The 18,819-nt window shown below is 47.8% G+C and overlaps 1 protein-coding gene across 11 annotated transcripts in view; it reads left to right on the top strand.

Annotated features, from left to right (window-relative positions):
• Nucleotides 1–18,819, top strand: part of Acsl1 (acyl-CoA synthetase long chain family member 1) — a 68,514-nt gene that overhangs the window by 45,774 nt on the left and 3,921 nt on the right. For 8 of the 11 annotated variants that reach the window (XM_076553353.1, XM_042262615.2, XM_042262614.2 and 5 more), the window contains exons 6-18: nucleotides 1,618–1,717; nucleotides 1,920–2,098; nucleotides 5,385–5,417; nucleotides 5,565–5,616; nucleotides 6,100–6,173; nucleotides 8,426–8,503; nucleotides 10,673–10,807; nucleotides 12,322–12,456; nucleotides 13,346–13,441; nucleotides 14,345–14,417; nucleotides 16,523–16,611; nucleotides 17,105–17,221; nucleotides 17,924–18,067. In XM_076553353.1, coding sequence (XP_076409468.1) covers nucleotides 1,618–1,717; nucleotides 1,920–2,098; nucleotides 5,385–5,417; nucleotides 5,565–5,616; nucleotides 6,100–6,173; nucleotides 8,426–8,503; nucleotides 10,673–10,807; nucleotides 12,322–12,456; nucleotides 13,346–13,441; nucleotides 14,345–14,417; nucleotides 16,523–16,611; nucleotides 17,105–17,221; nucleotides 17,924–18,067 — 1,305 coding nt within the window. Of the gene's footprint in view, nucleotides 1–1,617; nucleotides 1,718–1,919; nucleotides 2,099–5,384; nucleotides 5,418–5,564; nucleotides 5,617–6,099; nucleotides 6,174–8,425; nucleotides 8,504–8,567; nucleotides 8,646–10,672; nucleotides 10,808–12,321; nucleotides 12,457–13,345; nucleotides 13,442–14,344; nucleotides 14,418–16,522; nucleotides 16,612–17,104; nucleotides 17,222–17,923; nucleotides 18,068–18,819 lie in introns of all 11 variants that reach the window. The other 3 variants (XM_076553357.1, XM_076553359.1, XM_076553358.1) reach the window with 1 other exon arrangement.

Raw genomic sequence — 18,819 nt, 5'->3', positions numbered from 1 at the left:
AGAAAACCAGAGTTTGCTTCCCAGTACCCACAGCAGGTGACTCACAATCATTTGTAACTCCAACTCCAGGGGATCCAACTCCTCTGGCCTCCACGGGCACCTACACACACACACACACATACACGCACGCACGCACGCACGCACGCGCACACACACAAATAATTTTAAAGATAAAGTGACTTGAAGTGGGAAGTCCCTCTTAGGGCACTGTTAACTGATTGTGTCAGCAGTCGCTGCCTTGGAAAAATTCAAGCATCAAATTTATTTTTATATCTGCTTTTGTCCAGAAAGGCTTCTGGGATCTGCTACCCCTGTGTTGTGTCCCGTTTTCATAAGCTAGAACATCTTCTTAGACTGAGTCTCACGTCTGCCAAGAAGCAGCATTGTCCACAGCTGGCCTGTGCTTAGTCTCATGGAATGATTTGGTTTCCTTTCACATCTCAGAAACACAGCCTAAAATTTTGCCTCAGTAGAATTTTTATCACCCACCCACAACCACAAAACACATCCCTTACTTCAAGGAATAGATTACTGATGCTTTCCCTCAACTGTGGTTAAGTGTGGACACACGGAAGGATTGTGGGAGATCAGCCAGGACGTGCTTTCTGGACATAGAGCCCCTGAGTAGAGTCTTGGAGGAAATGCTAATCACACAGGCGCAGTCCCAGATCCAGGCCACATACACGTGACCCAGTGGCTCCTCGCTCACAGCAGCTCTACCCTTTTCTGTGCTGTGGTCAGCATCCCGTGGTGTCGTTAGAAAAGTGCAGCTGGGCTAAAGGAGTGTCTTGAAGAGTTGTAAGAGAAAAGGGGACTGTGCCACCTGTCTGGGGACATCAGTGAGTTGCTGTGCAGCTGAGGTTAGTGGCAAGAGAAGCAGTAATTGTATCACCCCTTGCCCTGGTCACTTTTCTAGGGAGAACTGTTTTCAAGACAGCTTTCTTATTTGACAGATAGGTGTTCTTGCTCCCAGGTCTCAGACCTTACTCCGTACTGCTGTGGGAATGGCGTTCCTCAAACCCCACAGCCTTTGGGCGCCCAGAATACCTTAGTAGTTCCGGGTGGCCCACGGGGTAGGGCAGACCCTGTGGCACAGGATCACTCCAGTCCGCCCAGGCCTCCAGGCTTCTGTCCAGCCTGCTTGCTCACTGGCCTCCCAGCCTTAGATATTGCAAGTCCCTTGCTGTTCTCTCTCCCTGTCTCCCCCATGCTCCAATTGTGTCCCCGTTACAACGGTACACTCAGATTTCTCCCCGCCACGGTTTCCGCAGCCGTCTAGAAGCCGCAGCGGGTCCCTGCTCTCTAAGCCAGTCTGTCTTGTAATGGTCCTGTCCTCACACACTTGCCTCCCTTCCTTAGGCAGATTGCAGTTTGATTTTTAACAAGAGACAGATTTTTGTACGCTAACTTAAAAAGAAGGAGAAGATTGCAAGAATAGACAATGCGAAGGAGCGAGTATTTGTTTTGAACTCTCCTGGTACCCGGTGTGCACAGTGGTAGACAGGCTAATGTTCATTTTGCTACAGTAGATGCTTCTGGTTTGACTTGCCGCATATTGCCCTCTGCAATGATTCTGGCGAGACGTCACTTTTTCTTTCTGTGACTTTTCCTGTTTAGTGGGTGATCATCGAGCAGGGATGCTTTGCTTATTCGATGGTGGTTGTTCCACTCTATGATACCCTTGGAGCCGAAGCCATCACCTACATAGTGAACAAAGGTACGTCTTTGACCTTGGTGTGACCATTGCCCGAGGTGTGGGTTCAGATTCGGTGACTTTGCATCCGTATATCTGCTTGGAGGGGGGGGGGGTTTACGTTTAAATCTGCATCACTCCGGCATGTTTCGTATGTCTGTGTCATATATTCCAGTCAAGCTTTTGACCTCCTAGGACTTACTCCTTATCACCTCTTCGTTTACAGCTGAACTCGCTGTGATTTTCGCTGACAAGTCAGAGAAGGCCAAACTCTTGTTAGAAGGTGTAGAAAATAAGCTAACTCCCTGCCTTAAAATCATAGTCATCATGGACTCCTATGGCAGTGATCTGGTGGAACGAGGCAAGAAGTGTGGGGTGGAAATCATCAGCCTGAGGGCTCTGGAGGTGAGTCCTTCCACATGGCCCCACTTCTCTGAGGGGTTGGACGTGGTACCCAGTGATGCTATCATCCCAGTGCTGGTCAGTCATGTTAAAGACACGGGACAAATTCCCATCTTCCCACTAGACGAGGATTGGACTTGCATGCTGCGTTATTTGTCTGTTTTTGCTTGGCTTGGTTTTTTAAGATGGTTTTGCTCTAATAGCTGAGACTGGTCTAAAACTCACTGCAGAGCTCAGATTAGCCTTGAACTTGTAGTAGTTTTCTTGCCTTAGTCTGTCAAATGCTGGGATCACAGGAATGAGTTGCTTGGCCCAGTTAAGCTTCTGTTGCGGTGGTAAAAATCATGGCCAAAAGCAACTTGGGGGAGGAAAAGGTTTATTTGGCTTATGTGTCCCAATCACACAATCCATACAATCACAATCACACAACCCATGCAATGGGCGGGGCCTTCGTCCATCAGTCACTAATTAAGAAAATGCCTACAGGCGTGCCTGCAGCCTGATCTTATGGAGGCCTTTTCTCAATTGAGGTTCCCTCCCCTCAGATGACTCTAGCTGCTGTCATGTTGACAGGAAACTGTCTGGCACGGCTCACTTATTTATCTCTTGGTTGTTTTTATTTTCGATGTGGTTTATTTTCAGCTGAAGCACAACTTCAACAGTAACCGTTCTAGGAGTACCAGGGCGGGTGCATGTGATCTGACCCCAACACTGGCCTTAGGTTAGGAAGCAAGGAGACCAGCGGGAGTGACATCATAGGTAGTCCATCACACTGCGCTGTTGCTGAAGATGGAACTCTTTTTGAGACACTGTTAGAAATAAGGTTTTAGTTCTTTATGTCTACTTCCCTTCCTTCTACAGAAAATGGGAGGCTACAGAGCAGGGTCTGTGGGGCCTTTCTCGGGGAACCAGTAGTCAGGGGGAAACTCATTATTCCAACACCGACATGCAACTATGCATGTACTCACCTGCACCCATGCAGCATACGGAACGGCTCCATATGCATTTTTGCCTAGGCTTCGTCTTTACATTAGAGTTTAGCTAGCTTTTTACCCAGATCTTCCATTGGGGTGTTTTTTGTTTTATAAACTTGTAGTCTCCTTTCATCCTATTGAAATCTCTTTTCCCTACCTGCTTTTCTGTCCCTCCTCCGAGATGCATGCACATCGTTGTTTTCTTTTGCCTTTTTAAAAAAACCACTGCATGAGAAAGAGGTAATTTTATAATTAAACATTACTTTGATGAATGAATGACAATTGTAGTACGGAGTTTATATTGAAATCTTGTTTCACACTCACCTGCTTAATGTCATTTATGCATTTTAGACATTTTGTAAACAAAAATGAGAAGAGAAGAATTTAAAGTTCACATCATGGTTGATTGTGAGGTCATTTACATTAATCCATATATTTATATCCATTTACATTAATACATATATTTGTAGCATCAAGGTAGGATATAGGCATTTGGAATGTTCGCATCATCTGTTTTAGTTATGAACATTTCAGACATACAAACTGTTGAGTGATACAGCATACAGCCATATCCCTTCTTCCTACTAAAGAGTCTGTGGTTAAGGTGTTAACACATCTGCTTCAGCAGTACTTTCCCCCAGGATCCATCTACCCATCCATATTTATTATTGGGGAACAGACACCATTACTCATAAGTACTCCAATAGGCTTGTCATTCACTAGAACTCAGTTTTATTCATTTTTCACCTAGAATGACCACTTTCAAAAGTAATTGTTGCCTTTTTTTTCCCCCTAAGAAATAACAAGACAGACTTAAGGCTCTGAAGCTGTCGCTCCAAGTAATGGACCCGTGGAGGTCATGCTTCTTTTCCTAAGTTAAAAGCAAATTGCATGTGACTCTGGCTTTATCTTACTCAACATCAGCTGAAGATTCTAGAAGTCACTTAAGAACAGATTAGCTGGGCATGGTGGTGCATGCCTGTAGTTCCAGCAGCTTGGGCAGTGGAGGGAGGAGGTCATTTCAAAGTCATCTTCAGCTTCCTGGCTGTTCTGAGGTCAGCCTGCCCTACATGAGTGAGGTCCTACCTCAACAACAACAACAAAAGGGAGGAAACTGTGAATGGATGACTAGAAATCAGTAAAGGCAATAAAGCTTATTGGGAAAATAATTTGCAGAAGTGCTATGTTTTAGTTCCTTATTGACTGTGGAGTGGTTTTTGTTGTTGTCTTGTTTTAAGCTAGTGGCTTTGTACATTGCCCAGGCTGATCTGGGACTCCTGGGCTCAAGCCGTCCTCTTGCCTCAGATTATAGGTGTGTGCTGCAGTGCCCAACCCTAGTTGACTTCTAATTAGACGTCAGTGTTCTTGTTTTTTAATCTTCGGTCATGATGTATGTAATTTAAATCGATTAAAAGTGTGCTAGGTGGAGCATGCCCATCTAATTTCCATTTTATGGTGGATGCCAGCGCACCCCACATGCATTCTCAAGCAGGTAAACTGAAGCACATCCCTGATAGCAGAAGTCTGTGCCGGGAACACCTATGCCTGGAGATGCTCTGTTCTAATGCCCAGGCCAGAGGCAGCCTCCCTCCTCCTTGCAGCCTGTTTCAGTTCAAAGTGCCCAGTCCTCCTTCCCATGTATGGAGCATGGGTAGCTGAGCCTCACTAACAGGGCAGAGAGTGTTTCTACCTGTCAAGAGGTCACTGAGGTGGAGCCAGGTGCTCAGGGAGTGCATTCTCTCGTGGGATAGGGTGCTGAGGACCGGCAGGTCTTTGCTTAAGGTCAAGAGCAAGGCTTTGTTAAACGTCATCGTTGGAAAAGGAAGGGGGCTAAAATACAGTGCAGAGGATTTTGCTGTCTTTGAAATCAATCCTATTTCCAAGACCATTTATGTAATGGTTTCATGTAAGAGACAGATAACTGGAAAATGTCTTCGTAGAACTATAGATACAATGGCTTTTGTTCATTAGCATTGTTCTAATTCATTTAATTTGAAGATGATGGTATTTCAGCCAGCTCAGAGTGAAATCTGCAGTAAAGGCTTTTATTTTTTTGTATACGGGTGCTTTGCCAGCATGCATGTCTGAGAAGCATAGATGTGCACCAGCTGAGTCCAGAAAAGGGCATCAGATTCCCTGGACCTGGAATTACAGACTGTTTTTGCCATGTGGGTGCTGGAAATCCAACCTAGGTCCTCTGGAAAAGCAGCCAGTGCTCTTAACCACTGGGCCATCTCCACGGCCCTGACTTGACTCTTCATAGTTAGAAAACCTGAACACTGAGGTTTTGTTTCTCTCTCTCTCCTCTAATTAAGGACCTTGGAAAAGTGAACAGAAAGAAACCCAAGGTAAGCACTCTGGATTACTCTGAATTACAGCCTTTTGTTCTTTGCAATTCCGAGTCATATTGCAGACTGTTGGGAATGCAGGGTGATACCTTATGGTTTGGTGTCTTCTGTTCTGATGTAACCCGTCTCTTTTAAAATTTCCTTCAGCCTCCAGCACCTGAAGATCTTGCAATAATTTGTTTCACAAGTGGAACTACAGGTACATTTTGAGATGTAATTGCTTCAAAGCAGTGTCTGGAAGTCTGTGCTCTCTGCCTGCCTTTGGGGGAATGTATTGACTAATTATAGACGGGCGCAGGAAAGCAAGAGATGGAAGTGGACTGAGTGACGTCATCCTGTTGCTCCTTGAGGCAGTCTCTCAATCTGAGAGCACTTTGTAGTTAGTTCAGCGCTCACTGAAAGTGACCTCAGGTGTACTCTGTCGGGGTACTCGGCTGAATACAATCCCTAGTTTATCTCCCCTGTTGATGCACATGCAGACCTTAGTGAAGACTGTTTACAGTGATTTCCTGACAGTAAGTTTCCTCGAAGGGATCTGAGGTTGCTCAGAAGTGTGATATTACTCAGCGTTGGGCTCCCCAGTGGGTATCCAGCAGGGACATCCAAGGCCCTAATGGTAGAGGGTTTCTGCTGTTCTTGGCTGGGGTATCTAACCTCACTCTGCTCCCTCTGTGCTCTGCAGGCAACCCCAAAGGAGCAATGATCACCCACCAAAACGTTGTGAGCGACTGTTCAGCTTTCGTGAAGGCGACAGAGGTAACTCTTGAGAGGATCATCCGGGTCTTCACATTCACCAATTGCTCTTAGGCCCCAAGAGAGAAAGACCCAAAGCTCCCCTCTTCCCCGTTAGGTCCACATGGCATGTAAGAGCACTGAGATGTAAATCAGGCCCAGAGCGCCTTCTCTCCGATGGCTTACCTGTGGCAAGGGGATGCATCACCAGGTGGAACTCTAGGTGGCCTTCGTGTGGGGATGTCACTCTATAAGTGCTTTTTGGAAAAGACAAAGGAGAGGCCTCCCAGCGTCTTTACTCTAGCGTTAGGAACCAAATTTCTTTAAGTTACCAGCGAAGCTTAAAGCCAGCTGAAGGTTGGGAATGAATCACCGCTCTTCCCTGTGGTCACTTTGACTCCAGTCAGTGTTCTGTCATCTGAAGGTTTCTGTTCACAGGTCGGAGTCTGCACAGGTTGCCATTAACAAAGCCCGACAGCCCATTATTCCCCCAGTTTAGGAGGCTGAGAGTTCAGGACCAGCTGGCAGCAAGTTTGGTTCCTGGTGAGGGCTTTTCTCCCTGGCTTGCCGATGGCTGCCTCTCTCTGGGTGCTCCAGTGTCTCCTCTTCTCATGAGACCCCAGGCTGTTGGGTCGGAGCCTACTCCCAAATCCAGTCATCTCAGGGCCCTGTTCTCGAGACCTGGGGCCCGGGACTGTTGAGTGTGAATTTGGGAGGGAGCAGAGTTCAGTCTGGAACTCCAAAGATAGATCGCATGCTTATCTTTGCAAAGGCACGTTCTTCTCACGTCTAACACAGTGTGCTGTTGCAGGCTCCTGGGAGTATCCTGCAGCCCTGCTTCTTGTGACAGGAGGCTGTCTGCACCTCAGGGTTTAGGGGAGCGGACGTCTTTCTTTGGTGGCTGTCAAAGGCGGATTTTTTTGAGGGTGCTTCCAATTAATTTTACTCCATGGTCACTTTTTTTTTGGGGGGGGGCGTGTCTGCTGTATAAACAAAGCTCAACACTTAATGCCCCACCAAAGTGAAATTTGAATTTCCCCGTAGGCCTTCAGGGATCACTTAAATGACAACAGAATGTCACTGAAAATAGTTTACACTATCAAGGAGCAAGCTCCGCTTCTAAAACTCCTCACCGTAACCCTGGTGGCATCTCAGAAATTTCGAAGTATGAGTGCTGGGAAATACCTCAGCAGTAGAAAGCAAGCTTTCGAGGCTCAAGGCCCTGGGTTCAGTCCATATTCACACACACACACACACACTCACACACACTCACACACACTCACACACTCACACACACACACTCACTCACACACACACACACTCACACACACTCACACACATACACACTCACACACACACTCACACATACACTCATACACACTCACACACACTCACACACATACTCACGCATGTACATACATATAAACACACATGCGTATATGGATATTACTGGATCTGATTTCTCATTATGTAGCAATGTCACAGTAAGAAATACTAATTGAGATGCATTTCTAACATTTTTAAATTGAGCTTAAATTATAGCCTACCCATCCCATAGTCAGTGACCCCACTTAGGGTTACATTGTTACTAAGACTGATCCAGCTTTGGGGATAAGAGCATATGACCTAGAAATTAGTACAGATCACACACACACACACACACACACACACACACCTCATTTCTGATGGATAGGACTGCAGCTGCATTGGCAGGCTTTCTTCGTGTTAATAACATGCACTGCACCCATCCCTAAGAAGGCCCACTCTGAGGAAAACTAGGCGTCCACACTTCATCTGCCTGTAGGCTCCTCTTGGTCAGGATTTTATAGGAGTGCTGTCTTGTCAGGTGGCGGCGGGTCTGACGGTGCTCGAGGGGCAGGGGAACTACCTGGTAGTGGGGTGTTGTAACCAAAGCAGGTGGGGCACAGGGTCCCTCAACACTCCAGTTCGGGCGAGCTTCTTTACAGAAGGGAAAATCATTCCGAAGTGGGTGCACTGAGTGAGTAGGAGTGACTTCCGCTCTGGCTGGTGTCGCTTTGAGACGGGGATGTGGTCTGTGTCAGAGCATTTACCCGGCACGTGCCGTGCTCTGCCGCGATCCCCAGGACTACTCCTTAAAAAGTCACTTTCGATTCCTTGGTGAGAAAAAGCATGGCAGACATGAGCAGAAGTAGTCTGTGGCGAGTGTTGAGGGGCCGTGCGCCCCGCTCTGAGGGAAAACGGGTTCATCCTGGAAGTCTTAACTCTCCTCTTCTCGCTGGTGTCCTTGCTTTCAGAGCGCATTCGTCGCTTCCCCAGATGATACTCTGATCTCTTTCTTGCCTCTGGCCCACATGTTTGAGACCATTGTAGAGGTAGGCATCGACCGTGTCTCCCCGCGTGTCTGTGTGCGCCCCGCTAAGTTGTTGTGTCTTGCAGAGAACACTGACCTTGAATGCCAGTGACACACAGATCTCGTACTTGCCACTGGCACACATGTATGAACAGCAGCTGCAGGTGAGTGTGGTGCGCGGCCACCGTCACACGCAATGGTTCTCCGCTCAGCTCCATTCGCCGCCGCGGCAGATTACTAGAAAGAATGTGAATTCTTCTTCTAGGTCCAAACTGGGAATTTGAACTTTAACCCTGCAGTTTAAAGCTGAGAGTTTGAACAAAGAATGCCCATAAGCACACGGTTGGAGATGAGCTATTAAAAGAAGGTTTTTTTTTCTTCTTCTAATTGAAAATAACTTTCGCCAGGCGATGGTGGAGCACGCCTTTAATCCCAGCACTCGGGAGGCAGAGGCAGGCAGATCTTTGTGAGTTCGAGGCTACAGAGTGAGATCCAGGAAAGGCTCAAAGCTACACAGAGAAACCCTGTCTCGAAAAAAACAAAAAAAACAAACAAAAAAAAACTTTCTTTTTCATACAGAGTATTCTGACCACTGTTTCCCCTCCCTCTTCTCCCAGATCCTCCCCACCTCCCCACCCATCAAACTCCACCCTTTTTTCTCTCTTTAGAAAACCAACAGGCCAATTTAAAAAAGAAAAAGAAAAAAAAGAGCAAACCAAAATAAAGCAGATACACACAGAGAGAAAAAAAAAAGCACCAGAAACACATACACAGGCACACATACACAAGGCAGACAAACCCATATAAACACAAAATAGCAAATGATTATAGATAAGCAAAAGACAAGTAAAGTTTAAAAAAAAAAAAAAAAGATTCCCAAAGCGTTATGAGATAGAACATCTCCAAAAGATACTTTTGCTTTGGTTGTGTGTTGACCGTCTACTTCTGGGCATGGTGTGATTTGTATATCCTTTTGGTGTGATCTGTATCTCCAGTGAAACTCCACTTACAGTCTTCCCACCTCCTCATCCATTGAGTTCCCTGAGCTGAAGGGAGGGGTTTGGTGGAGACGTCCCTCTTAGGACTCAGTGTCCCAAGGTCTCTCATGCTCTGCGTGGTGTCCGGCTATGGGTCTCCATGTTAGTTCCCAGCTCTAAAGGAAATGTTTTAATTCATTGAATCCAATGTCTCCGAGGCACCTGTTGTGGAAGATGCCTCCCTCTTTGTGCTTCTCACTGATATACAACTTGGCTGAATCTCTTCACTAACATCCCATATGGCCCCCGGGAGGGAGGATGGTGTCTACCTGACCTTTGTCTGGGTTCTCTGTGCGCACACAACCATGCGCCTAGTTTAAAACCTGACCAAGGGCAGAGAGATAACTGAGTTGGTAAAGTGATTGTTTTGGAAGCGTGAAGACCTGAGTTTGTTCCCTTGTGAGAACGTTCTGGAGCTCTGGTCAGCCAGCCTCGCCTAGGCAGCGAGTCCCAGGTCCCAGAGAGCTCCCACCTCACCAGTGCGAGGCTCACAAATGCACACAGCACAACAGGTGCCCCCACCACCCGGTGAAACTTTTTTTTGTGTTGAACTTGAGATCGGCAGATAGATGGTTTGTGTAGTCTGTCTGGGTGGCCGGCACAGTTTGCAGGCTATAGGGAAAGCAACATTTGGGATAATCTTGTGGCCAGCCACTTGGAGTCCTGACCCAAGCTAATTCAGTGTCTTTTCAGAAAATTTGACTTCGATCCAAAAAAAAAGAAATGAGATCTTAATAAGCCTGGTCTGGAGGCAACAGGTTTTTATTTGGGGAATCAATAAGCTTTCAAGTTCCTGGAAGGTTAAAAATATTTGGGGTATGTAAAATAACATATAACTCATCCAACAGATGTTGCTTGTTAGCCCCAGATAACCCTTCTTATTACCATCAGAAAGAGGTTGCCCGCCCCCCCCCCCCAAACCCAGGTTCATACTAACTCCTGTGGCATTGGGGTGGTGAAAACACTCCATTTCCATGCTTGTACAGTGGCGAGTCAATGCCGACACATTTTTAAAGGAAGCACCCGTATTTCGGGAGCCTTACGGCTTCTGGAAGCTGCTTTGAAACGCTAATGCTGCAGACTCGCAGGCTCTGAGTCTGGGTGCGTGGAGCCCTCCTGGTAGTACTGAAGCTTGTCATCTGTCTCCACTCCAGTGTGTAATGCTGTGTCATGGAGCCAAGATAGGATTTTTCCAAGGAGACATCAGGCTTCTGATGGATGACCTCAAGACGCTTCAGCCCACTATCTTCCCGGTGGTTCCGAGGCTGCTGAACCGGATGTTTGACAGGGTGAGTCCCCAACCGTGAGGTGTGGGGGACAGAAGGTGGGGCGGGGAGGCCTGGAGCCAGTCCGACGAGGGTGCAGCCACCTACCCCTCGACGGCCGTCAGCAGTCCTCTCACTCACAGAGCGTCAGTCTACACCTCCGCAGAAGCAGAACTCTCACGGCACAGGTCTATTGGTAAGGGAACACACGCCGCACCCTGTAGATGCTCAGCCGTAAGCGGCAGGACAGTTTATTTCCCCACGACCCTTGGTCTTCATTCCTCATCTAGAAAACGGACTGTCCGTCTCCCTGTTTCATCAAGGTGCTAGGGGGTCACTCACAAACAACTACGAGATGGTTTATTAACCGTTCCACCAACCCTTGTGTGCGTGAAGCGTCCTTTCACCTCACCAAGAGACTCAGGGTCCAGGCCGCAGTGCCAACCGGGAAGATGTGGCATCTGCTGTCTCAGCACAGACTGCTCAGTCGAGCAGGACCTGCGTGGCCAGTCTCCGAGCTGAGTGTCCAGTGGGCACTGTTAATCATACTTTTCCATTTTCTTGTCATCTCTAAAATACCTTGTTGGTTTTTAGTCCATTCTTTCAAAAAAAAAAAAACCTTTGAAACAGTTGCATTGAGATATAATTCACGGGCTGGAGAGATGGCTCAGTGGTTAAGAGCACTGGCTGCTCTTCCAGAGGTCCTGAGTTCAATTCCCAGCAACCACATGGTGGCTAACAGCCATCTGATCTCTTGTGGCATGAAGGCATACATGCAGACAGAACACTAAACATAATAAATCTTTAAAAAAAAAAAAAAAAAAAAAGACGGAGAAAGAAAAGAGATGTAATTTACATAGTCTATAATTTACCCTCTTGAGTTTCGTGGTGCAGGCCTGGGGGTCTGGAGCTCACAGTGAGGTAGATGTGTGAGGCTCCAGTTCAAGCCCCGCAGTAAAAGTGGGGAGTTCAGTGGTCTTTGAGGATATCACTGTGGGTGCTACAGCGGGGAGCGTTGGCCCCTTCCAAAGATCTGAGTGCTTTCAGAGTTTTCTAACCACACCAAAAATCACTTTCAGCACCCCAGAGAAGAACCCTTTGCCTGCTCTTTATTACCTCCTACCTGCTAGGTTCCTGAGCAACCAATATCAGACCTTCAAAATGTACAAAATTTCAGCGTTTCACAACTTTTTATAGCCTAATACTGCCCCACTGTGTGGTCATCCCCATTTTACTTAGCCGTGCCTTTATTGACAGTCATTTGGGTGGTTTCAGCTTTTGACGACTGCAGATAACCCTGCTGTCAACATAACACTTGGGTGTAGGCTTCCGTGGATGTGTCTTCATTCCCGTAGAGTTGGGTCTTGGGCCACATTTGTATTTAACAGCTCGAGGGTCTGGCTGGTAGTTTTCCAAAGCTGTGTCCACGGCTCCTGCCGCTCGGAGGCTCCTGTGTGCTGTCTCCACCACACTGGTGCCTGCCCTTTTGATTTTAGCTGTCTTGGAAGATGTGAAAACCTTCCCTCTTGCCTCACTAGATTTTTGGCCAAGCAAACACCACAGTGAAGCGGTGGCTGCTGGACTTTGCCTCCAAAAGGAAAGAAGCGGAGCTTCGCAGCGGCATCATCAGAAACAACAGCCTGTGGGATAAACTCATCTTCCACAAGATACAGGTAGCGGATAGACGCTCGCCATGGATGTCTCTTGGAAAAGTCGGGCGTGTGTGTGTGTGTGTGTGTGTGTGTGTGTGTGTGTGAGAGAGAGAGAGAGAGAGAGAGAGAGAGAGAGAGAGAGAGAGAGAGAGAGAGAGGAGAGCTGAATGGTGCAGATCTGTAATCCCAGCTTCTAGGGAGACATAGGTAAGAGGATTGCAAGTTCAAGACTAGCCTGAGCAACTTAGTAAAATCCTCTTGCAAAGTTAAAGATAAAAAGAGGGGTAGAGACACAGCTCAGTGGTGGAATGCTTGCTAGAATGATCGTCACAGCCTTGAGAAATCAGACAGACAGACAGACAGACGTGCGCATACACGCACACACACACACACACACACAGATTGGGATAGATAGGAAGCCAAGAGACAACAACACATTTCCATTCTTTCTGGCACCCATCTGAAAGAGGCAGAGCTGTTAGGTGGATCCTGTTCTCTACCTACATCTGAAAATGCTGCAGTTGTTTTAGGTAGAAGGATTCGGGGGTGTGTTAGCTTTCCTTTAGCTTCTCTGGAACAAGTATGCCACTCCTGAGGTGATGTTTTAAGCCTGAGAATAAGAATGTGTAATATCAGGGGCTGTCCCAGATGCCAAAAACGTGGTAGTTGCCATAATCTGTTCTCTAAGACGTCCATCCGCAGAGTGCTGGTTTAGTGCCAAGTCTGCCAGGGGTCGTGGGCAGCTCTGGGAGGCATGAGCTTATCCTGGGTCCTGCTGTGGGCACCAAGAGCTCTGTCCCAAGTGAGAGTCCTGTCCATGCAGCTGCGGGACAGCTGGTCCCAAGCAAGTGTCTGGCAGAGGAGTTCTGACCCGTGCATAGGTAACCCTGCCTTCTCTCTGTCTTGCAAGTCGAGCCTGGGTGGGAAAGTCCGGCTGATGATCACGGGAGCCGCTCCAGTGTCCGCCACAGTACTGACGTTTCTGAGGGCAGCGCTCGGCTGTCAGGTGAGGTTGATCACACCACCCAGTTATCCCAGGCATTGTAATGCTGTGGGCCCATGTTTTGATTGACAGAAATTTATGTGTATTGTCATTGTACAGCATGCATTGAGTAATGGCTGAACTACTGTATCACTTCACGTACTTATCACTTTTGTGTGTGGTGAGAACACTTAGAAACAGCTCAGACATTTTCAAGTAGATGGCTCATTGTATTTTGCTCCGGTTTCCATGTGGTCGCCCCTGAGCCCGCTCACCATGCTGTACAGTAGATCACTTGAGCTCACTCCTCCTTGAGGTTTTATGTAGAAGCCATGCCTCCAAGTATCTGTTCAATCTTTCCAAGCCTCCTGGCCCCTCTTTTGTAAGTCTTGGTTTTGCTTAGGATAGGTTAGTGCCAGATTTCCTAGGGGAATAAATCTGCGTGTGGTTGGCCCTGTGCAAGATGCATGTGTGATTTTATCTTCTAGGGGAAGGTGTGAGCCATGCCTCTAGAGTACGGCTAGAGGGATCGGATAGGGGATAAGCGTGCCCACACGCCATGCTGAGACGCTATTACAAAAGAGTCCAGGGCTCGTGCTGACAGTTAGGACATGTGTAGGAAATCCTGGCTTAGCAGAACAGGAGTGCTACCGGGTGGGTGCTAACCCAGTCTATGGGGGCTCCTCCTTTGCCTGTCTACAGGAAGTTGAGTGGGAAGGCAACACGGACCACAGCCAGTGTTTGGCATGGGGGTGGGGACGTTTGGTTGCATTTTATGCTTAAGTGAAGGAACTTACTAAACTGTAAGTTGAAAGGGTCTCAAAGGCTGGGATTCCTCGGGAGTTAGTAAAACTTAATTTCTTGTGTACTTCCTGCAAAGACATGGCTGCCCCCACATTAATAATGTCTTGTTTCTCGATGACCAAGTTCTATGAAGGCTACGGACAGACCGAGTGCACCGCTGGGTGCTGCCTGAGCTTGCCTGGAGACTCGACAGCAGGTACGGTTGTCAGGAGAGCCGTTTCCAGGGTCTCCTCATTGGCGTTCCAGGTTGGGATGCCTTGGAAACAGAGTCATCCTTGACTGGTCCGTTAGCCTCCTTGCACAGCAATGCATACTATGTCTCGAGGAATTAGGCCTCAGGCAAATAGTCCTGTGGTTCTGTGAGCCGGGTAGAAAATGTCCCTGGACCCAGTGTGATGAGACTGTGATGCATCCTAGCAGAGGCATCTGAGAGGAGCCGCCTCCTCTATAGACTTGCCGGTGATGGAGCAGGGTCTCATTTGCTGGTGGTTTTAACCCATAAGTAGGTATTACATTATACTGTGTGCTGTGCCAGCTCTTGGAAGTGCCAAGAGCATTGCACACAAGCCCGTTGCCTCAAAGCAGGCAGGGAGGACAAGACCTGAGGACAAGCCTCTGCAGTGGATCCGGGTCTGTGGGGAGGGCTTCTGGTGGACACTGTGTCAGTGTTATCCCTGTGGGGAAATAAGTTATCGATGTTGTTTACATAGCCTGCAGACAGGGAGAACTCACTGCATTGCTGCAGAGTCGTGAAGCAGACTGCAAAGCTTCGTGCTTCTCTCCGTAACCCATTGGTGGGGTAGTCTACACAGCAGTGCATGAGCTCCCCTGGCTTATCGGGAGCATTACAGATGTAGTAAGAATCTGGCAACATGGACCCAGCCTCTAGCACGGTCTCGTAATGTACTTCTATGGGAATCAATGCGGCACCCGGAATTCTACCGCCTTTATACCTTCAGTTTTTATCACCATATTCCTTAACAGCCAGAGGATTTAGAACAACCACCTCTATATCAGATTAGTGAAACGTAGGAAGTATTACCTGTGAGGCTCTTAAAATGTATCTGTGATAGCTTACGTTTGTTTTGGAAAAAGACACCCTTCCTGGTTGGCTCTCCGTTGCTGCGGGGAAATTACCAGGATCCAAAGCAACCTGGGAAGGAAAGGGTTTATTTCATCGTGGTGCTCTGAAGTCGTAAGCCATCACTGAGGGAGTTGGGAACAGGAGGCAGGGCAGGAACCGAAGCACAGGCCAGGGAGGGAGACCACTGGCTTGCTGTCTAGCCATGGCTTTCTTAGAGGATGCAGGACCACCTGCCCATGGGGTGGCCCCGCCCACAGTGGGCTGGGCCCTCCCGAATCAATCATTAATCAGGAAAATGCCCCAGAGAGTGAGTTACAGGCCAATGCTATGGACACATCTTCTCAGTGGAGGCCCCGCTGTCCACGTGACCTAGTTTGAATCAAGTTATCCAAAAACTAAGCAGCAGCACAGGCCCTGTCCCTAATACGTTTAGACAGGAGACAATAATTGACTGTGGAAATGTCTTAAGAGAGCTAAATGTAAAAACACGCTTTTCTAAAAACAATGGTTGTGCCGATTGGAACCGAGGGGTGTGTCAGAGAATCACCAGGGTGTCCAGGGCTACCTGTGTTCTCTGAGAGAGTGGACATGAAGAAGTTTGAAATTGGTTGTGGTGGTGCATGCACTGGTGAGGTAGAGGCAGGGGGATCAGAAATCCAAAGCCATCCTCAGCTATAAAAAGAGTTGGAAGCAAAAAAAAAAAGTATATGGGTTGGTGAAATCAGTCCAGTCAGATCATGGAATTGAGGTTTTATTTAGAAGCCATGCCTCCAAGTATCAGTGCCCACCTTCAAATCAGTGGCTGGAGTTTAAATGTTGGAGATGTATTCAGAGCCTCAGAAATGAGAAAGGTCCTGAATAGACCTTTGGGTATTCTCACCTCTCTTAGAGAAAGAAGACCTCTTAAATTATTTTACCAGGCTGGGTGGTGGTGGCACATGCCTTTAATCCCAGTACTCGGGAGGCAGAGGCAGGCAGATCTCTGTGAGTTCGAGGCCAGGACAGCCAGGGTTGTTAGACAGAGAAACCCTGCCTCAAAAAATAAACAAACAACAACAACAACAACAACAAAATTATTTTACCAGGCTCAGGCTGTAATCGCAAAAGCCAGAAATTTATAGCAGCTGTTACTATGAGGAGGCTTACTGGTTGTAAAAATGCTTTGGCCCGAGGCCATTCTAGGACACTTTGAAACGATTCTCCCGTTTTATCTGCAGGCCATGTTGGTGCTCCCATGCCCTGCAATTATGTGAAGCTTGTGGATGTGGAAGAAATGAATTATATGGCCGCCAAGGGTGAGGGTGAGGTGAGTGGAAACCTGTCCATCACGATGAGTAACATCACCTCCAGTAACAACCGCTCCTAGGAGCACAGTTCGGAAAGCACTCTTGATACAGCTGTTAAGCTTGATTCTATTGGGATCTTGGAGTCAAGGAGGTCAGGTCAAAGGTGCATTTCTGTTTGACCCCCTCGGGGTTGGAGGGAGGACACTTTAGTCCTTCTTCCTGCAAGGCAGTTAGGGCCCAAGAGCAGGATCCAGAAGCTCCCTTGGGACTTGTCTCCAGTCTGCTAATGGCCCTGCCTGTGCCGCCTGTAAAGCCTCCTCACACAAGTGATGTCATCCCCCTGTGCCTTGGCTGTCCCGAGGTCAGTAGGAAAGGAAGTGGGGACACTGGACATGGCTCCAAGACCCTGGTGGGACTTTGGTAATGACCTCTAGAGCCTAGAAAGGTTAGAATACCCGTGTGTGGATTCTGGGGAGAATCCCGAGGAAATGTTAATAGACCATCCTTCCTTAGGTGTGTGTGAAAGGGCCAAATGTGTTCAAAGGCTACTTGAAGGACCCAGCAAAAACCGCAGAAGCCCTGGATAAGGACGGCTGGTTACACACGGGGGACATTGGGAAATGGCTGCCAGTAAGTTATCCCCGCTCCTCTTTACAGAGAGGAACATCCCCACCCCTCCCCATCCCCACCCTCCACCCCGGCTGTACAGCCTGTGACTTTTGCACCCCACCTCTCTCCTTGTTGAATGACGTGCTATAGATTCTTTTGTGTCCTGCAAGAGGCAGGCTTACATTCTCAGAATCCTTGATTAAAATCTTGATTTTTTCACTGTAGCACAATGCTTTCTGGCTGTCTAGAATCAGTTGATAGCTGCCTCCCATTTGGCATCCAAAAAAAAAAAAATGGTGGGTTTTTATAACATCAAGTGTGTACCTTGATTTGGGTGCTGGCTAGCATTCCCACAGGTTTGTAGGTGTTGGGACTGGCCCTTCCCAGAGTACTATAGCACCTGCCTTTCCCTAAAAAAATGGTAATGGCGGTGGAAATCCGGCCTTTGTAGAGTGATGTGGGAGGGTAAGGCTGTGTCCTGGCCATCGGGGAACACACCTCATTTGGTGAGCAGCATGTATGTGTCCCTGTTTGAGACAGGAGGCTAAATGAAGCAGAGTGGTTAAGTCTGATGCTAAGTGAGGAAGCAGACGTCACCTGGGTTCTTAGCCTTCTCTCAGCGTGGTTCAGTGGCCCTAGGCAATTTCACATGCCCTGTACTGTGGCTGACGGTGGTAAACTAGCCCGGAACTCAGCCCTCACCCCTTCCTCTTGGACACACAGAATGGCACCTTGAAGATCATCGACAGGAAAAAGCACATATTTAAACTAGCCCAAGGCGAGTACATAGCACCAGAAAAGATTGAAAATATCTACCTGCGGAGCGAAGCCCTGGCCCAGGTGTTTGTCCATGGAGAAAGCTTGCAGGTATGTGCTCTCTAGGTTAGAACCGTTGCTAAGGAAAGCCATGGAATTCGGGGGCTTTACAGGTGATTGACAGCCGTGCATGGTGGGACGCCCACAGTCCCAGCGCCTGGGAGGGTGAGGGATCGTGAGTTGGAGGCCAACCTGTGCTATTGCTTGTAGACCCCCTGTTTCAGACATCAAAACAAAGAGGTGATTGACAGATTGAGTCAGTGACTGTTGACCTACAACCGACTCATGGGTGGGTTTGCTCCATTGGCCTTCACTATCCCCCAAGTTGGTTTCTCTTCCGTTTCTGGATTTTCATTTTAACTCTACTTAATTGCTGTGGTATATCTGTAGGAGCTGGATAGAGATGCTAGGGATTTGATAGTATGTTTCTAATTTAATTACGAATGAAAATATTAATACTTATGGAATATAGCACAGTTTTCCATTTTTAAAGATGATTTATTTTGTATGTAAAAGTGCGTGCCTCTGCACCACATAATGCCTTGTGGAGGTCAGAAGGCCCTGGATTCCCTGGCATTGGAGTTACGGATTGTCGTGAGCCCCTATGTCGGAGCTGGGAACCGAACCTGGGTCCTCTGCAGGAGTAACAAGTGCTTTTCACTGCTGAGTCATCAATCCAGCCCCAAGTTTTACATTTTTGGTTTTGAGACAGGGTTTCTCTCTGTCAACCTGGCTGCCCTGGGACTGACTTTGTAGACAGACTTGGACTCCATGGAGACCCTCCTGCCTCAGCTTCCTGAGTG

Source organism: Peromyscus maniculatus, chromosome 17, assembly GCF_049852395.1.
Source record: "Peromyscus maniculatus bairdii isolate BWxNUB_F1_BW_parent chromosome 17, HU_Pman_BW_mat_3.1, whole genome shotgun sequence".
In the NCBI taxonomy this organism is placed as follows: Eukaryota; Metazoa; Chordata; class Mammalia; order Rodentia; family Cricetidae; genus Peromyscus; species Peromyscus maniculatus.
Note: the sequence above shows the minus strand (reverse complement) of the source record. Positions and strands in the feature narration are given on the sequence as shown.